The sequence below is a fragment of the Vigna unguiculata genome, chromosome 8 (genome assembly GCF_037176805.1).
Source record: "Vigna unguiculata cultivar grain cowpea cultivar isolate G323 ecotype 2 chromosome 8, ASM3717680v1, whole genome shotgun sequence".
Taxonomy (NCBI): Eukaryota; Viridiplantae; Streptophyta; class Magnoliopsida; order Fabales; family Fabaceae; genus Vigna; species Vigna unguiculata.
This window is the reverse complement of record NC_140799.1, coordinates 8633302-8652278: the sequence shown is the minus strand read 5'-3', so window position 1 is coordinate 8652278 and position 18977 is coordinate 8633302. Positions and strand designations below refer to the sequence as shown.

Sequence of the window (18977 nt, the reverse complement as noted above, 5' to 3'; positions counted from 1 at the left end):
ATACCATCACATGCTAAGCTCTTTCATGCATAGTAAAAAAAAAGTAAATAAAAGTTAATTGTAGTGGGTTAAATTACAAGGACAATCACGTAAATTTAACGAGATGACCTGACTTTCCTTACATATCTCTTTTATTGAGGGAATGCCAAAATTCAGAGATCATTCGCAAATCAACACCCACACTTTGATGCAAATCACATGAACCAAACATTTTCACACTTGTCTTTCCATATGAGTAAATAGTACTTACTTTAGTGAATCAAAACATAACATATAAAAATTAATGAACAAAAATATATTTAAACTTTTTTTATTTTTTATACAATTTTAAAGTAAAAAATGACTTTGTTAGTGTTTAGTCCGAAAGTCATTTTCTTTTTTAAAAAATGAGTTATGAATGGTATAAAGTTAAAAATACTTTTAGATTATACAATCTATTTTTTACTTTTAGATTCTACAATTTGAAAATATTTTTTACATTCAAATTATATAATCTGAAACATTTCAGACTAATTTTTTTATCTTTAGAATTAATATTTTGGAACATTTTAGAAATTTTAGACTAATATATGTGAAATGGTTTATTATACATTTGGTATGGTTGTTTTTAGAATTATTCTGTTAAAGTTAATTTTGATGTTTTTGGAATATTCTGAAGGGAATAATTTTTTAGCAATAAATGTAGTAGGACAATTTGGTCATTTCAAAGATATTGGGACGTGCACATAGGAAAAGCCCCAAACTAAGAGAAAAAAAAAAGAAAGGCTTTTGCTTTCTACACCCCACACTGGCAGATTAAAATAACCTGTCTTAGTAGACCAAACCACCAAGGTTGCCATGCCACCACCACTCCAGAGGAAGAAGAGAAGAGAGAAACAAACACGTGGAAAAAAAAATCATTTTACAAAGTTCTTTTTAAAATGCTTTTAATATGTTTCAAAAGGCTTATTTTAAGAAAAAGCATTTTGAAAACTCCTTCTGAAAGGTATTATGTATGAAAGTTAGTCTTGTAGTATATTTTATGTATTCCAAAAATCTAATTCTTGAAAGAAAAATATTGTTTGACATAAAAGAAAATTTGCATTATAAAAAAAAAGTGAAAAGTAATAGAAAATAGTATCAAATTGGTGTAAAAAAATTTGGACGTGAAAATACCATTATCCACCTCAAAATTTTCATTCCAAAAAACATATTTTGAAAATTTTGAAAAGCCTCTCCTGAAGTCACTTTTTACAACTGGGAGTGCATAAAGAAATTGTGGAAGTGCAGAAAGAAAAAAAAAACCCAAAAGAAAAGACCCATTAAGAATATTAAACGGGTCCTAAACGAATGACGCAAGCGCTGAGAGCAAAACCTTCTTCATCATCGTTTCGCCGTTTCGCCGACCGTTCCTCAATCCTCTTGCTCACGCGTGTGTGTGTGTGTGTGTGAGTCTATATATATACACTCTGTTTCTGCTTTCGCCTTTTCAGTTTCATCAAAAAATCGAAAAAAAAAAAACATTGTGAACATCTCCGAAGCATGCCAGGGTTAACGTGCAACGCTTGCAACACGGAGTTCAAGGATGACACAGAGCAAAAGCTCCATTACAAGTCCGAGTGGCACCGCTACAATCTCAAACGCAAGGTTCTATTCCTCTTCTCAACTTTCACGATCGATTTCTTTGTTTATTTATGTATTTATTTGTATGCTTCAATCCCCAAAGATTAAAAGCTTTGAGAATATGCAATGAAATAAGGTTTTCTCTGTTAGGGTTGTTATTTTACTTGCTGAATTCTTTGGAGAGATGCGTCTTGGGTTATGTTTTATTTATTTATTTATTTATTCATTCATTTATTTGTTATTGTTTCGTAAATTTTGTTTTGGGTGAGTTGTGTTGTAATATGGAATGTGTTTTCGGTGAATGTTGGGCTGGGTTAAGCTGCTTCGAAGCAGTTGTGTTAACATTTCATGGAGTAATTGTTGTGGTATGTTTATGAGGGGGTTTTGGACTCTGTTTGGATAATATGCTGGAGCACTTATGAGCAGAAAATAAAAAGTAAAATTAATTGAGTTTTCTTGTAAGCTAAAATCAACTTATGTAATTCTTTATTGAGAGAAGTTAGATGAGAAAACTGATGTAGAAGTTCAGTGCTTAGTTTGATTGAGTTTAGGTTCTTGGAGAAGTTCAGTGCTTACCAAATTATATGAATAGGGTTGTCAAGCTTGCAAATATTTAGCAGATTAGGGTATATTGCAAACGGAGACACACACACATATATATGAGATGTCAAGTTAGAGGAGTAAATTTATCTCATATGATTAGGATTATGGAGTTATTTAATGGTCATATATGATCATTTGAAAAAGAGATGAGTGTTAGGAAGCAAATTTCAACCATGTGATTGAAATGGGTGATTAAGATAATTTTATCCATCTATGTGTGATTGTTGTATAACTAAGATATACTCCTATCGTACCTTAACTATATATAACCCTCCAATAAGGGAGGGGAGGATTTGGTGAGTATTCAATTTACCAGGGAGAGCTTGGTTTGTTTCCTTGAAAATTTTAAATTGAAGTTAATTTTTTTAATACATATAGGTGGCTGGTGTTCCTGGTGTGACGGAAGCACTGTTTCTGGCTAGGCAATCTGTGATTGCTCAAGAGAAAAACAAATTGAGTGAGACCCCCATGATGTATACCTGCGGTCTTTGTGGAAAGGATTATAAAAGTTCAAAAGCTCATGCTGAGCACCTTAAATCTCGTGGTCATATGATGCGGGCCTCTGAAGGAACTAGTGATGCAGATGAGAAGGCAATAATTAAGCCACTTGCACAACGTGTTGTGAATAGACCTCCTCCTAGAAGAGAGGTAGATAACTCTGAAAATGAAGAAAGTGAGGATGAATGGGAGGAGGTTGATCCCGAAGATGATTTGGCTGATGGGGCTGCAAAGTCCTTGACAGGTTTGAATGTGAATGAGCAAGGTGAAAATGTTGATATGGATGAAGATGAAGATGAAGATGACAACGATGAGGATGACTTTGAGTTAGACCCTTCATGTTGCTTTATGTGTGATCAAAAGCACAAAACAATTGAAGACTGCATGGTTCACATGCACAAGCAGCACGGATTCTTCATTCCAGATGTTGAGTATTTGAAGGATCCAAAAGGCCTCCTCACATATCTTGGCCTTAAGGTATATTTCTGTTACCCCTACCACACACACATACAAACAAAATAAAAGTTTGGTTTGGTCCTAATTTCTCTTTTTCATTTTCTAGGTCAAAAGGGACTACGAGTGTCTGTATTGCAATGATCGATGTTATCCTTTCAGCAGCTTAGAAGCAGTCAGGAAACATATGGTAGCAAAAAGCCATTGTAAAGTGCATTTTGGTGATGGTGATGATGAGGAGGAGGTAGAGTTAGAGGAGTTCTATGACTACAGCAGTAGGTTAGTACAGTTCCAACTGCTTTGATTTTAATCTCACCCTTCTTTGTTAACTATCTCTATATATATGGCAAGGCTTATACATCAATCTCCAATGTATAATGTAGAATTTTTTTTGTTCAGTTATGTGGATGATCAGGGCAAGCAGATCATTGTATCTGGTGAAACAGGTAACAATGTAGAACTTGTTGGTGGGTCTGAGCTCGTAATCACCCGAAAATCTGGTGATAGAACATCAACCAGAACACTTGGTTCTCGAGAATTTTTGCGTTACTATCGTCAGAAACCTCGTCCATCACCGGCAAATAGTATGGCCATTACTGCTGCGTTGGCTTCAAGGTTCACCTTCCAAACATTGTGTTCTATTTCTTTGTAATGCTGAAGGACATTTGATGATTAAAGCAAATCATAGTCACATGATGATGAGCGATTCTTTTTTTCTCTTTTATTTCAGGTACAGGAGCATGGGCTTGACCACTGTCCAATCAAGGGAGCAAATTGTGAGGATGAAAGTGCTGAAGGAAATGAGTAGGTCAGGTGTGGAGAATATGCGTACCAAGATAGCAATGAAGAGTAATGTTATCCGAAACCTGCCAAAGAATGTCCCATATTAGTCCTCAATACTTAATTGGTGCTGTATGGTAGTCATTGCTACCAGTTTTCTTTCTGAAGCAGTTTTAAATTTATTGATCTCATGAATCATCCACAAGGAATCTCAAGAAACTAGAGTGATTTGATATTTTCTAATGAGAGACAGTAGGTACTCTACATGTTTTTTTTGTTGTTGGTTTCATCAACATCTGGACCATAAGGACACCTTTAATTGGTGCTGTTTTTAGGTAAGTGGGTTACATTTCAAGGAAACATAGTTTATTGGTGATATTTGTAGACATGAAAACAATAGGATCATATTGAGTGGGAGTTTTAGTTGTAATCCTGTTGGAATTACAATTTTCAATTTTGATGGTTGTTTACTTCTCTTTTTCTTGTTTAAGCTTTTTGAGAATAATTTAGATAGTGTTTCATTTTCATAAATCATGTGTTGGTTTCCTTTTTCCAAAATCCAAGTTGTGATTTTATGACATCAAACCATATGGATTTCAAATAGGAAGAAAAATGTAGTACGGATTCCAAAATTGAAATGAAAATGTTACCGGATTTGCTTTCTTTAAAATGATATTGTTTCAACTGTGATGTGATGCTGTACTTTGAAACCCATGAATTGTAGTTAAAGGTCAACATATGAGAAATTGCTCGGTCACATAACTGAAGGTTTTTCCTTGATTACTTTAATTTTATTATATAGTAGTAGTAAAATAAATGTTCTGAGGTCAATTAACTGCAATTATTTATATACTTAAAGATTATAAGAATCAATAATGCTAGTGGACATAACAATTTATCACTGAGTGCTACTTGAAAAAAAAATTACCAAAATAATCTAGTTTGTTCTTTCTAAAAAAGGAAAAGTATTTATATATCATCGAAATAATTCAGTTCATTCTTTTAAAAAAATATATCACCAAATTCTAGAAATATTTGCATTGGTTATATTAAAATTTGTTATTTATTACATTTGAGTATAAATATTATACAAGAAAATAATTTAAAACTTTCAACATGCATGCAAAAGAAGAAACCAAATTTCACTGTTATAAACCATATTAATTCCCACACCATTAACAATCCAATATAAAATGTGATTTTAAACAATTAGATGATGGGTTTTTTTTTTCTTTGCACCAATGGTTTCTTCTTGCACCACTATGAAGATATGTAAAAGATGATCCGTTTTGTCATCGGTGATGGTCTTTCCTCATGTCTTCTTCTGATTCTATATTTTTATCTCATTTTCTCCAATTAGAAAACTCAACATACCATATATTAATTATGTAATTCTAAATTACATATTTTATGCAAAAGACTTTTGGACTTCCCAACCCAAAATTTATTTTTGTATACAAAAGATTACTTTGGATTATATAATTCAAAAAAACACTGTTGACTTCTGTGCACAACCTAAAAGGTTTCGGAATTGCAAAATCCTAAGAAAGTCTTTAAACTAGAAGAACAAAGTGAAAATCTTCATATATATGAGTGTAGAAGGATAACATAGGGGTGCAAAAAGAAATCCCCTAGATTATTTCAACACAAGATTTTGTAATAAAACACGCCAGAGTATGTAGAACTAATTTTGACCTAAACCAGATATGCTCTTACTTGGACTATTTGTTTTAAAGTTTATTTGAATTTATTTTTAATAAAATTAATTTTGCACCATTAAACATGATTGGGATAATGATATGCAAGTTTAAATTAACCAAAATTATAGATTTGAGATTGAAATGTAGTGTAAGGAATTGATTCTACAAATCTATATAACTGCTATAGGCAAAGACTGCACAATTCTTACATCTGCACAAAAACCTTAAAAATGGTTTTGTAAGATATTTTGACATAAACAACTATGCATAGTTACAAACAAACAGAAACCAAATTGAATTCAAACAGAAATGTAAGTGCTAACATTTGAAGTGACATAAGCAATTAGTAAATGTGAAATAACATACAATACTTTTTCAGTGACAGAGAAGCTAGCATCTGTGTTATTCCACATATCACAATCAATTTACTATATCCTATATGTACAGCCAAAATAAGATCAAAAAATTCATTATTCCATAGTTATGCAGCAGAATGCTAGCTATATCACTGTGGCTGCCTATGAGGAAATTAATAGGCAAATGTATAAAACAAATGAAACTGAGTATGTGACCACATGCAAGTATCAAATTTACAGAGATCTCCAATCATCATATCTCAGGCTACAAGCAACAGAGGAGCTAAAATGTAATCTTTGCATGACAAATCACAGTCTGATTCATGTTCCTTCAAGTTTTGCTTTCACACACTGTCTGCAAACATTCATAAAATTCACAAAAGCCATCAGCACCATTGTTTTGTTGTGCACTTTCAAGACAAGGAAATCTACAATTACCACCATAGTTCTGCACTTTTAACAAAAACAAAATCTTGAGCAGCCAAAACATACCTAATTGTCATAAAAGCGGGACCGGCGTCTATGGGATCTGTGAATAACAAGATTGAGATAAGGATATTGAAATTATAATTCAAAGTTCAAACATCAAAATAAAACACTTAATCTAATACAGTTAGTCGGTCCTTAAGTCATACTGAATAACTGGGAAATGATAACATGTGCAAACACTTGAAAGTGTCAAAGAAAGTAGCTTCTAAAACTAACATTGGAAAAAGAAAAATGCAGCACCATACCATGCTCTTTTTTTAATACAATAGCATGTTAAAAACTACCAAAATAACCTGAAATAGCTAACTAGTACATTAATTTACAACTGTAACATTTGAATGAAACCACAAAAACTCAGGTTGCTAACAATGCATAAGATCATGTTTCTTTTTCAATTGAGTAATCACACGCTTTGCAGTAGTGCAGATGAAACACCATTCGATTAGAAAGTTAGAGTATTGACATTGGAGGATTGTAACAAGAATTAAAATGGTAACTTGTTTAGAATGTTAAGCTTCAAAAGAATGGATCTTTAGCAACAGAACACTATTTATCATGGCACCAAAAGAAACATTGAAAAGGTTATACATGCAAGTTCATCAAAGCTTGACAAGCCAGAAAATAAAGACATGAGTTGTAAAAGTGAACAAAGAAAGAAAAGTCTATACACCTGCGATAACCAGCACTACTCCTTGAAGAGCCACTTGTACTAACAAAATCATCATCAGTCTCTTCTATCCTATAATCTGGATACTCCACAGATGCGACGGAACCTTCATCAGAATTTGAAGTATCATAACTTAAACGGCGATTACCCCTTCTTGTGTGACTGACTCTTGCTCTTCTTCTATTTCTTGATCTTCTGAAGTTGTCAAAGTACAAAATACATGAGGTCCACCAGTTGCCCTCATCTCCAGGGAAGTCCTCAAACTCGTCTCTAGCATCGTCATCTCCATACTCAATCACATAATCTCCAAGAACCACCCCTCTGGGAATTTCTGAATGAATAGTACTTAGAACATCTATGATCTCTGATGATTGTTGAAAATTCTCCCAGTCAAGTTGGCGTGCCGGATCAACTTTTGATGGGCGTGCATGAGGATGTTCAAGCTGAGCATGTTTTTGTAGCTCCAAGTAACTTCCCATGAATGCACATCGCACCTCATCACAACAGCGCTTCTTCTCATCAAGATGACCACGAGCTTTATCGACAACAATCCACCCAGAAACCTCACCTCTACACAAGGGGCAAGTCAGATTGCATTCACCATTTGATTCCTTAGCATTGCTATTTTCAGTATTTTCAGCAGAAGCAGTAGAAGACACCAGAGAGGCTGGCACGCCGCTTGAATTTTTGAAGCGATCCAAACAATTAGAGTGCAATTGATTTGTGTCACAAACAAAAGCACGACATCCGTTATCATAGGATGAACACTGGAGAAGAACACTATTATGAGGAAAATCCAAACATATAGGACAGACTACATCGTCCCAATTCATATTCAACTCAATCTCCTCCATGCTTTTTTCAAACCATATACAGCTCAGTTATAACAAAACCATATTTGTGCTAGTCAATTACATGCTCCTTATTCTTCAAGATCAAAACCTGGAGATGAACTTAAAAATGTATCAAGAAAACCGTATCCTGGAAAGAGACAAAAACAATATAATTTAGAATGGATAGCAAAGGTACTTCGAATTTAAACACCTTTAAATATTTCAGTGTGCTGCAAGCAAACACATAAAACCAATCAGAACAATGTTCCTACAAAAAAAATGTTTTTGAACGTGCTTGTTAGAAACATTTTAGTATTGTCTTATAGAACATCTTGTAAAGCTATTTTTTGTTGTACCTGTAGGGTCCTAGGGTGTAGGTTTTCTTATCAACCTTTTCTATTTCAGACTGCATAATTTTCTATATTAATAGATCATCTGAAAGGTATGAAACTTTCACACAACTCTTCAATGTCGTGTCTCTGTCCAATACAAACTCATGCCAGACACTTTGTTAAAGTGGCAAACTTAAAAGACCCTTTTTTGTGACTCCAACACTTCTTGGACATAATCCAACACGCTTCCAACAAAATGTTAATGAAGGCAAAATTCCTCATTCCGTTCTTTTTTCCAAATAAACTTTTATTTCATGTTTCATCATGTAGTCTTGTCTCCGGGCTAGATAAACTTCTGCAAGAACAATCAAATGTGTTTTTCTTGGTTATTCTTAGCTATGAAAGGGGTGTTGCTAAATAGTATTACATGTTGGCTAGTGTCAGCTTTGAAGAGACTGTTTTATTTTTCTTCTTCCATGCGAGATGTTGCCTTTGTCCAACAAGTCTAACCTCTACCAGTCATTGACCACTTCTCCTCCTAAAATTCTCAACTGGATACAACTCCATGTCATTATCCTACAGATTCCAAGCCTTTACCACCTTCACCACCTCTCATTCCTTACCAATGTCGGATACAAGGAGCTAGTACAAGTTTGTATGGTGATTTTGCTCCATGTCCTTCTCTATCATCTATCTATCCATAAAACGGTTCCAAGTAATGATGAAGAGATTCATTGCCCAATTGCTCTTCCCAAGGGTATTCATTCTACTCAATGTCCTTCATCTTGTATGAAGATAAAGGAAATATCCAATTTTTTGGGCATTGTGATGCTGATTGGGCAAGGTATCCTATAGATAAGCCTTCCACTACTCGGTATTGTATATTATAGGAGACAATATAATTTCCAAGAAGAGCAACCATGGAAGAACAAGAAACATAACAATGTTGTCTGATCTAGTGTAGAAGCTATAAATAGGCCTTCCACAACTAGGTAGTATATATCTCTTGGAGACAATACATTTCCTAGAAGAACACCATAGAAGAGCAGGAAACATAACATTGTTGTTTGATCTAGTGCTTAAGCTGGATATAGGGCAATGGTTTCAGTCACACATGAACTTTTGTCGATCAAACAACTTCTCCAAGAACTGAAATTGTGACATTCCACAAACGAAGTTGTATTGTGACAACCAAGATGCATTTCACGTTGCCTCTAAATCGTGTGTACCATGAAATAACCAGACACATAGAAGTCAATTGACATTCTGAAAGAAATTAGTACTAAACTTATCAGCTCTAATGATCAAGTTGAAAATGTGTTGACTAAATCTATAAGGGGGCCTCAAATGAAGTTCATATGCTACATGCTTGGCGCATACTAATATTTATGCTCGAGGTTGAAGGGAGTGTTAAAAAAGTTTATTATTGTCTTCTAGAATATTTTCTTGTAAAGCTGTTTTTTGCTGTACCTGTCAACCATATAGGGCCCCAGGGTGTAGGTTTACTTCTCAAACTTTGTGCATTTCAGATGAGAGTAATTTCTGAAGCTTCATTTTTCTCCCAAACTCCTAGTTCTCAACTGTGCCCTATCAAAAACCTGAACTTATTCAGGTCTAAAGATATACTTACATGATTACGTATTCCTCTAAGTTCCTCAGAGAAATTAGTACAAAATCAAAATTCAGAGATGAAGTGCCCTAATACTAACTGATTGACCAATAAACTGATATACAGAAACAACCCAAAAGCCAGAGAACACTGTCACTTTAAGAGATCATAAGAAGTTAAATTTCATAAACAATACTTCATCCAAATCTGAAATTTTAGGGAAAAAACCAAAGAAGAACACCTGTCAACGCATAAAGTAGCAGAAAATCCACCTACAGAATAAAACAAAGTGACCCCATATTGATACTAAAACACATAATTACCAGATAACGAAGCAGGTGATTCAGATGGATACAAAACACAGACCCACCTAACAAATACAACGAATTAAAGAACTCAAACAAAAAACACCCAACATCCATTTTTGAAGAAAAATAAAATAGACAGCCAAATTTATCATTATTACTATTATCATTATACACAGATGACCAAGTTGACCAATCCGAAATAAAGAGTATCCCAGAGCGATGGTAAAAAAATGATAAAACTCAAACCTGAGGAAGACATATAGTGAAGCGGACCCAGCAAATAATCAAATACCCATAAAAGAAGAAGCAAAAAAGTGACAAACTTTGAGACAAAAGTGATCAAAGTACATTGAAAAACAGGGTCCAAGGGGAAAGACAAGGCCACCAAACCTTAAACACGAGAATTCATAACAGAACAGAGAAACCTCGTACGAAGGGGTTGGATTGGTGTTTCAGTTCCAAGTGTAGTTGCTGCTGCTGCGATCTTTGGTGCAAATGGGGATGCCAGTTTCAGCACTAATGTGAAAAGGTACGCGCTTTCTCTCTCTCCCTCTCTGCCTGCTCTTTCCCTTCAAAGTACAATTCTTCAATTTCTTTTCTTTTATACTAATAATAATAATAATAATAAGTAAATAAATAATAATAATAATATACAAAAGGGAAAGACTTATAACAATCAACTTATTCCGAAAAAATTATTATTGGTCTGCGTTATATTTTAGATTTTAATTTTTGTCAACTGTAAAAGAATATAATTTACTGACTATGTTTTGAAAGAGTAATATTTTAGTAAGAATTAATTAGAAATCATGTTTATACCATTTTCAACATAATAATTATTAAATTTAACATATTTATCCATTATATGTAATAGTTTGTAGTTGAACAATCAGATGTTTTGACTATTTTTTCAAAATTTATATTGCCAACAAATAAAACTTATTTGATATCATTGTAATTCCTTGCAGAATTAAAAATTGTTTTAGAATCTTATTTTTAATCAAATAATAATTTTAAAACTTTTGTATTCGATACATGCACTATCTAGTCTATATTTTATAAGTAAAATTTATATATTTATTATCATCTATAAATCTTAGATTGTTATTATAGTCTGCAAGAAATTATGTATATATATAAAACTAGTGCTATATCGTGCGTATGTATGAGTGATGTGTTTTTTTTTTTTTAATTTTGTATTTGTAAAATAAAATAAAAATATTATTTTTCTTTTATAATCAATCATTTTTCATATATATCATTATACAATATTATTGTTCAAACAAATAATAATAATAAATATTGTAATTACATATTATTAGAATTAGTATACATCAATAATGTTACTTTAACTTTTGTAGTTATATTTTTAAATAGAATAATTCGAATTTGGTTACATACAAATTTAGATATCAAATTTTTAAAAGTAAAAGATACCATATTGATTAAAAATAATTTTAATATTAAATATAAATATAAATTAAGTCTATTTTATTAATTATTACATTAATAATCTTTTACTTTTATATATATATATATATATATATATATATTATATTATTTTGAGTATTGACTCGTCAATTTAACTTAACATATTGATTAACGAGTATTTTTTATTTCAAAAGACCCTTTACATTTATTTTTATTTATTACAAAATTAATCATGTAGCTTGATCTCTTTCAATTTTTTTTAACATACTTTCAATGGAATGCTTATTAATAAAAAATAATCAGTGCCATACACATAGTTTTGGATTTAAAATTAAAAGAGTTTAATAAATAAATAAATGTTTTAGTTCGTAAAATGATAAATTTACTTTAATTCATTAAATATATATATATATATATATATATATATATATATATATATATATATATATCTCGTAACATCTTATTTTAATAGTATAAAATTATTAAAATAAGACATTTCATATTATAATATAAATTAGAGCACGCGACTGATGTATATGAGAATCAACCTTCTATGGTTATTAAAAGAGTGTTAACAAACATGTCTACACTAAACACCACCGTCTCTGCCATTCCCATGATCACCAGAAGTTTTCACATCTGCTCACACCAAGATTGGTGATCATTGCAAAAAGAAAAGCGAAACAAGAAGTAAACACAGAGAGAAAGGGTAAGCTAGTTGCAAAAAGAAAAAGAAATATTTACATATATATATATATAATAGTCAAAAGAATTACAGAACAATGCACGAATTACACCAAACTAAGCAATATCAACTAACTCATCACACATGATGACACTCTAGACTCAATTATCCGGATCTAGACATTGATATATGATTCTTGGTGATTTTTGCACTTGTGGTGGCCTCTACTACCTATAGAGTCATCGTCAATGGGTTTTACCATACCACACAAGGTTGGTCTGTTTAATCGTCACAAGAACCCTGGGGTTGTTCTTAAAGACAAGACCTCCTGCCCCTCTCACCACATGACTCATTCCACTATACATAAGTCTTGAATGAGCATTAGAGTATCAGGATAAACCTCCAGTACCGACTCCTTACATCAATGATCACACTACTAATTAAATCAAATAGGATTTCTCCCATGGAATCTCATATATTCTCACACAAGCATTTGAAAACACATATTAAAAATCATACAACATATGTCTCTCTTGGAAAATAACTAATTCTAATAATTTTTATCCAATCCAACTTAAAAACACATTATGAAAACGATTTGGAATTTTAGAAATAAAATTGCAGCTTGTGTAAAGCTCCAAAAACTTTGTATTTATATTCAAATTAAAGATTATTGAATCAAGAACCAAATGCAATAAGAACCAACTTAATTGAATAACTATAGAGAAAGTTATGCACCAAACAAGCAACAAAGGTCAATGCTGTCAACAACCAAACTACAGGGACCTTGCGATAAAAACGAATCTCACTACAGAGCTCTGATTCAAGATTCGACCGGCCAAAGTCACTAACTATGTGCTAAAGATCAGCTGTTAAAATTTCAGCTCGATCCAACGGTTAATGAAGTAGGAACCTTCATTTTAGGAAAAATGTGCAGTGTAGGAAAAATGGGTAACGCCACACCATATGCTTCTTTGTTGTGAGATTTTGACTTGTTCCACTACACAATTTGGTATCTTGCACTTTTATCTTCTCAAACTCATTTCAAAGTGGTTTATAGATGATACCGAACTGAACATATGCAACAATCAATATCTCTCATTCTAATTGCATTTTAAACTACCTAAAATTCTCTAACCCATAGATACCCAAACATGAAATTCATCCTCATTCAATGCAATCATCAATCAAACATACTCAGCACATTCCAAAACGAAAATAAGTATACTCTATTTCAAAGAAAAAGAAGGAGTTCTAGCATCCTTACCTTGAAAGACAAGACCTCCCGCCCCTCTCACCACATGACTCATTCCACTCTACATGAGTCTTGAATGAGCATTAGAGTATCAGGATAAACCTCCTGTACTGACTCCTTACATCAATTATCACACTACTAATTAAATCAAATAGGATTTCCCCCATGGAATCTCCTATATTCTCACACAAGCATTTGAAAACACATATTAAAAATCATCCCACTCTACATGGGGTTGTTCTTAAAGACAAGACCTCCTGCCCCTCTCACCACATCACTCATTCCACTCTACATGAGTCTTGAATGAGCATTAGAGTATCAGGATAAACCTCCAGTACTGACTCCTTACATCAATGATCACATTACTAATTAAATCAAATAGGATTTCCCTCATGGAATCTCCTATATTCTCACACAAGCATTTGAAAACACATATTAAAAATCATACAACATATGTCTCTCTTGGAAAATAACTAATTTTAATAATTTTTATCCAATCCAACTTAAAAACACATTATGCAAATGATTTGGAATTTTAGAAATAAAATTGCAGCTTGTGTAAAACTCCAAAAACTTTGTATTTATATTCAAATTAAAGATTATTGAATCAAGAACCAAATGCAACAAGAACCAACTTAATTGAATAACTATAGAGAAATTTATGCACCAAACAAGCAACAAAGGTCAATGTTGTCAACAACCAAACTACAGGGACCTTGCGATAAAAACGAATCTCACTATAGAGCTCTGATTCAAGATTCGACCAGCCAAAGTCACTAACTATGTGCTAAAGATCAGCTGTTAAAATTTCAGTTCGATCCAACGGTTAACGAAGTAGAAACCTTCATTTTAGGAAAAATGTGCAGTGTAGGAAAAATGGGTAGTGCCACACCATATGCTTCTTTGTTGTGAGATTTTGACTTGTTCCACTGCACAATTTGGTATCTTGCACTTTTATTTTCTCAAACTCATTTCAAAGTGGTTTATAGATGATACCGAACTGAACAATTGCAACAATCAATATCTCTCATTCCAATTGCATTTTAAACTACCTAAAATTTTCTAACCCATAGATACCCAAACATGAAATTCATCCTCATTCAATGCAATCATCAATCAAACATACTCCGCACATTCCAGAATGAAAATAAGTATACTCTATTTCAAAGAAAAAGAAGGAGTTATAGCTTCCCTTACCTTGAAAGATGCTAACACAATAAGAGCACCATGACACGACTACAGCTTACGGAGCTGGAAAACAGAACCAAGGGAGGTGAAAATAAGACCAAGACAGAGACAACATAGGACCAAAGCTTTGGAACGAAAAAAAATGAAAGTGGAACAGAGGTTAGGGATTGACTTACGTGGAGGAAGAGCGTTCAATAAGCTCAGAGGAGGAAAAAGCTTATGCCCTAGCAGAACTTTCTGCTTCATAACGGTGAATGAGAAGGGGAACTGTTTCTGGAAAGGAGACATAGTGAGAGTGAGTGGCTGGGAGGGGGATTATGGGGGTAACAAGTGGATTGACCCTAGGCCCTTTATTAAAACCAGCCCAAACCTTTTTAAAACAAAAAGGGGGTCTTTCATATATATATATATATATATATATATATATATATATATATATATATATATATTATTCTTATAAAAAATAGAAAAGTGAATTACTTTAATATTTATAAGAAAAGTTTTAAATTATTGAAAAAATAAATAATATTATTAGTTAAAGATATGTGTCCAATATACCCCTATTTTATATCAAGAATTATAATCACCAGGTTATAAGAATGGAATTCATTCTTGGTTATCAATAATTGGCGGATTTTATGAAAGTTGGTGCAAAGGAGAAGGACGAAGTTGCAAACAAGAAGAAAGATTGCAAGACCTGGTGTCTTATACATTAATGTGTGGATACGGTGAATTTTGAAAGGATCTCCTAACCAAAGACAACAAAGGAGGCTTGGGATATTCTGCCAGAGGTGCATAGAGGAGCAAAGAAAACCAAGTGAAATTGTAGTCCTCAGGAGGCAATATGAGTTGTTATCTATGTTTGAGTCAAAGAATGTTGCACAATATTTTAACCGACTGCAACTCTTGGTGAATTCAATGTGAGCACGTGGAGAATTTGTGACAAACAATATGGTAGAGAAAATATTGCACACACTTTCAACCAAATTTGATTACATTGTGGTGACAATAGAAGAGATGAAAGAGTTAGAGAAGATGACAGCAGAGGAGTTGCAGGGGTCGTTTGAAGCTCATGAGTTAACTCTTGTCAAGAAATGTTATGAAAACTGGTAAGGTAGTTGTTCGCATGGAAAAGGGTGGAAGAATAATAAAAATGGTGGTGATTTTGTTAAAGATGGTGGTTCTTTAAATCAACAAGATATTGGAGGAAATGATCAACGTATATAACAAATAAAGATTGTTGAAAACAATTTTGGCAGAAGAGGAGGAAAGTGGAATCAAGATCACAGAAAAATTCAGTGTTATAGTTGTGAGATATGGGAGCACTATGCTACAGATTGTTGGCATGGCTAAGGCAAGCAAAAAAAAGAATTTGAAGAAGAGACAAAATTTTTCCCAAGATGATTCATATGAGGAACTCGTGGTGCTGATGGTTACTTCAAGTGAAGAAGGATTCATAACTGAGAATTGGTTTCTCAACATAGGGTGCTCAAACCATATGACAGGACAAGCAAAACCAATAAAGTCGGGCTTGTAGATGACAATGTGATTGAGGTTGAAGGAGTTGGTGACATTGTAATCAAGAAAGATGGGAAATAGATTACAGTGATTGAAAACGTGTTGTAGGTTCCTGGAATGAAGTGCAATATCTTGAGTGTGGGACAGTTAGTTGAGAAGGGTTTTTCTCCGACAATGCAGTAAGATATATTAGGGGTATATGCTACAAGAAAAAAAAAATTGGTATTGAAGTCCCACTGTCAAAAAATAGGACGTTTCATACAGGGTTGTATCCTGTTGAGCAACACTATCTTTCAGCCACAATCACAGACAAATTGAGTTGGTTGTGGCACAAAAGGTTTGGTGCATAAAGAAATTAGCTTCTAAGAGTATGGTGATTGGCTTTCCTGAGGTGTCTATTTAAATGAAATTGTGTGAGGAATGTTTGATGGGAAAACAACCTATGAATGCTTTTAATTTATGTATGAATATGAGAGTTAAATGTGTGTTACATGTTGTATATTCTAATATGTGACCTTCACTGGGAGAGAATAGATATTTTGGAAAGTAAGGTTTTAAAGGATATATGGTTTGGCAGGAAAGCAGTGGTAAATAATCTGAAGATTTATGGGTCTGCTGTTACAAACATGTGCCATATGAAAGGAGAAAGAAGAAGTTACAAGACAAAAGTGCAGCTATGATAATGGTAGGATATCATCCTACTAGAGCTTATAGATTTTACAATACCGTAACCAACAAAATCTACATAAGTAGAGATGTAGTGTTGGATGAGGAAAATTCATGGGACTGGACAAATCTGAATGGTGATTTAGGAAGCCATAGTGTCTCAGTAGTTATTGGAAATGGAAAAGGAAATTCTGGTGGCAATCAAGAAAATTATGGTGGCATTCAAGGTGATGACACAATGCATGTGAAGCAACAAACACAAAGAGAAACGAGACAACCAAGACAAAGAAGATTGCCATGGTCATTGGTTGATTTTGAAGTATATCCTGATAATGCGGTGAATGATGAGGGTGATTTGGTTCACTTTGCTTTACTAGAAGGCTGTAATGTTGGAGGCACTACATTCAATTGAGAAAAGTCAGACTTGAATGCTGATTGATTTGTCGCTGAATAAAAGACTCATTAATGTTAAGTCGGTTTATAAATTGAAGCTAAATCTAAAGCATTGACAAGAGAAATGCAAGATTAGTGACATAGGGTTTTCTACAGAAAGAAGGTCTAGACTACACGGAGGTGTTTGCTCTTGTAGTTAGAATTGAAACTATAAGGTTAGTAGTTGCAATGGAAAAAGGAAAAGGATAGCCTTTTTTTCAAATGGATATGGAATTTGCATTTTTGAATGGTCTTCTTGAAGAGGAAGTGTATATATGTGGATGATTTGCTTATTATGGAAAGCAATCAAACAAAATTTGGCAAATTTAAGGAATTTTTTATGGTTGAGTTTAAAATGACTGATCTTGGCATGTTGAGATACTTCCTTGAAATGAAGTTTATTGAACTCAGTCAAGGAATCATTTTGTACCAGAGAAAGTATGCAACAAAGATGTTGAAGAAATTTTGTATGGAAAACTACAACATTGCAGTAACACCAACTAAGGTAAATATCGCAACATCAAAAAATGATGGAGAGGAAATTGATGGCACTCTCTATGAATAGATGGTTGGATCACTCAGGTTAGAGTACTCAATAGGTTTATGCACTAACCATGTTAGAAGCATGTGCTGGCTGCAAAAAGGGTGTTAAGGTACATCAAAGGAACTTTGGATTTTGGGATTTTATTTCCTAAAACTGATCAGTTGTAAGGGAAGTTGTTTGGCTTTTTTGATGTAGATTGGTATGGTGATAGTAATGATAGAAGGAGTACTACTAGCTATGTTTTTAAGTTCATGAGTGCATCAATCTCTTAGTGTAGCAAGAAGCAATTTGTTATTGCTTTATCCACTTGTGAAGTTGAATATATCGCAAGTTCAAATGTTGCATGTCAAGCTATGTGGCTTGATTCTCTTATGATTGAAATAAGGGTGAAGATTGAGAGACCAATATAGTTGTTTGTTGATAACAAATCAAAAAATCTGGCCAACTACCAAATATCAAATAGAAGAAGTAAACATATAGAAACTAGATTCCATTTTTCGAGGGAAGTTAATAATGGGAAGATGAAGTTGATATGTAGTCCAACACAAATCCAAGTGACTGACAAACCAAGCCTTTGAAGAAGGAAAGGTTTGAGATGTTAAGAGTTGAGCTAGGTGTGGTTAGTTCACAAGATTGAATTAAAGGAGAATGTTGTGTCTATTATAATTCAACATAGTTAACTTTTTGTTAGTGTGTCGGCTAACTACGTATAAAGAGTTAGGTTTAATTACTCAGATAGTACTCACTTTGGTATATGTGTGTCAATATGGTACTCGCTTTTAAAAAAGTAGCAATTGCATCCTTACTTTTGAAAAAAAAATGTTTCAATTAGGTTCCTTTCAGACAAAGATGACTAACGATGTTGACGATGTGCCACGTGTCAATCTGTGCTTTTTTTTAACTTTTAAAAAAAATTCAAAAAAAAAATGTCACATGTTAGGTCCCTCACGTTGCATTGTTAGTGTCACGTGGTAATAGGGGTGGCAATGCGGGCTGGCCCGCCGCGTTTAGGCCCGCCTCGCATAAGG

General features: G+C 33.3%; 2 protein-coding genes across 4 annotated transcripts; one reads left to right on the top strand and one right to left on the bottom strand.

Moving 5' to 3' along the window:
• Positions 1–1350: 1350 nt before the first annotated feature.
• On the top strand, positions 1351–4406 carry LOC114195269 (Zinc finger protein 622). The gene is made up of 5 exons (XM_028085675.2): positions 1351–1626; positions 2584–3180; positions 3266–3435; positions 3556–3771; positions 3887–4406. Exons 1-5 carry the CDS (start codon positions 1522–1524, stop codon positions 4044–4046), a joined length of 1248 nt encoding a protein of 415 aa, XP_027941476.1. The 5' UTR covers positions 1351–1521; the 3' UTR covers positions 4047–4406.
• A 1561-nt stretch (positions 4407–5967) lies between these two features.
• Positions 5968–10812, bottom strand: LOC114194449 (E3 ubiquitin-protein ligase, putative (DUF1644)). Of its 3 annotated transcripts, none has more exons than XM_028084666.2 (4): positions 10621–10812; positions 7152–8129; positions 6485–6521; positions 5968–6347 (listed from the first exon to the last, which is right to left on the bottom strand). In XM_028084666.2, the coding sequence occupies exons 2-3, from the start codon at positions 8000–8002 to the stop codon at positions 6485–6487; spliced, it is 888 nt and encodes a 295-aa protein (XP_027940467.2). In that variant the 5' UTR covers positions 8003–8129; positions 10621–10812; the 3' UTR covers positions 5968–6347. The 3 variants fall into 3 exon arrangements, with proteins under 3 accessions (XP_027940467.2, XP_027940469.2, XP_027940468.2); XM_028084668.2 differs by having other exon boundaries at positions 7152–8090; XM_028084667.2 differs by having other exon boundaries at positions 10663–10807.
• Between the last annotated feature and the right edge of the window lie 8165 nt (positions 10813–18977).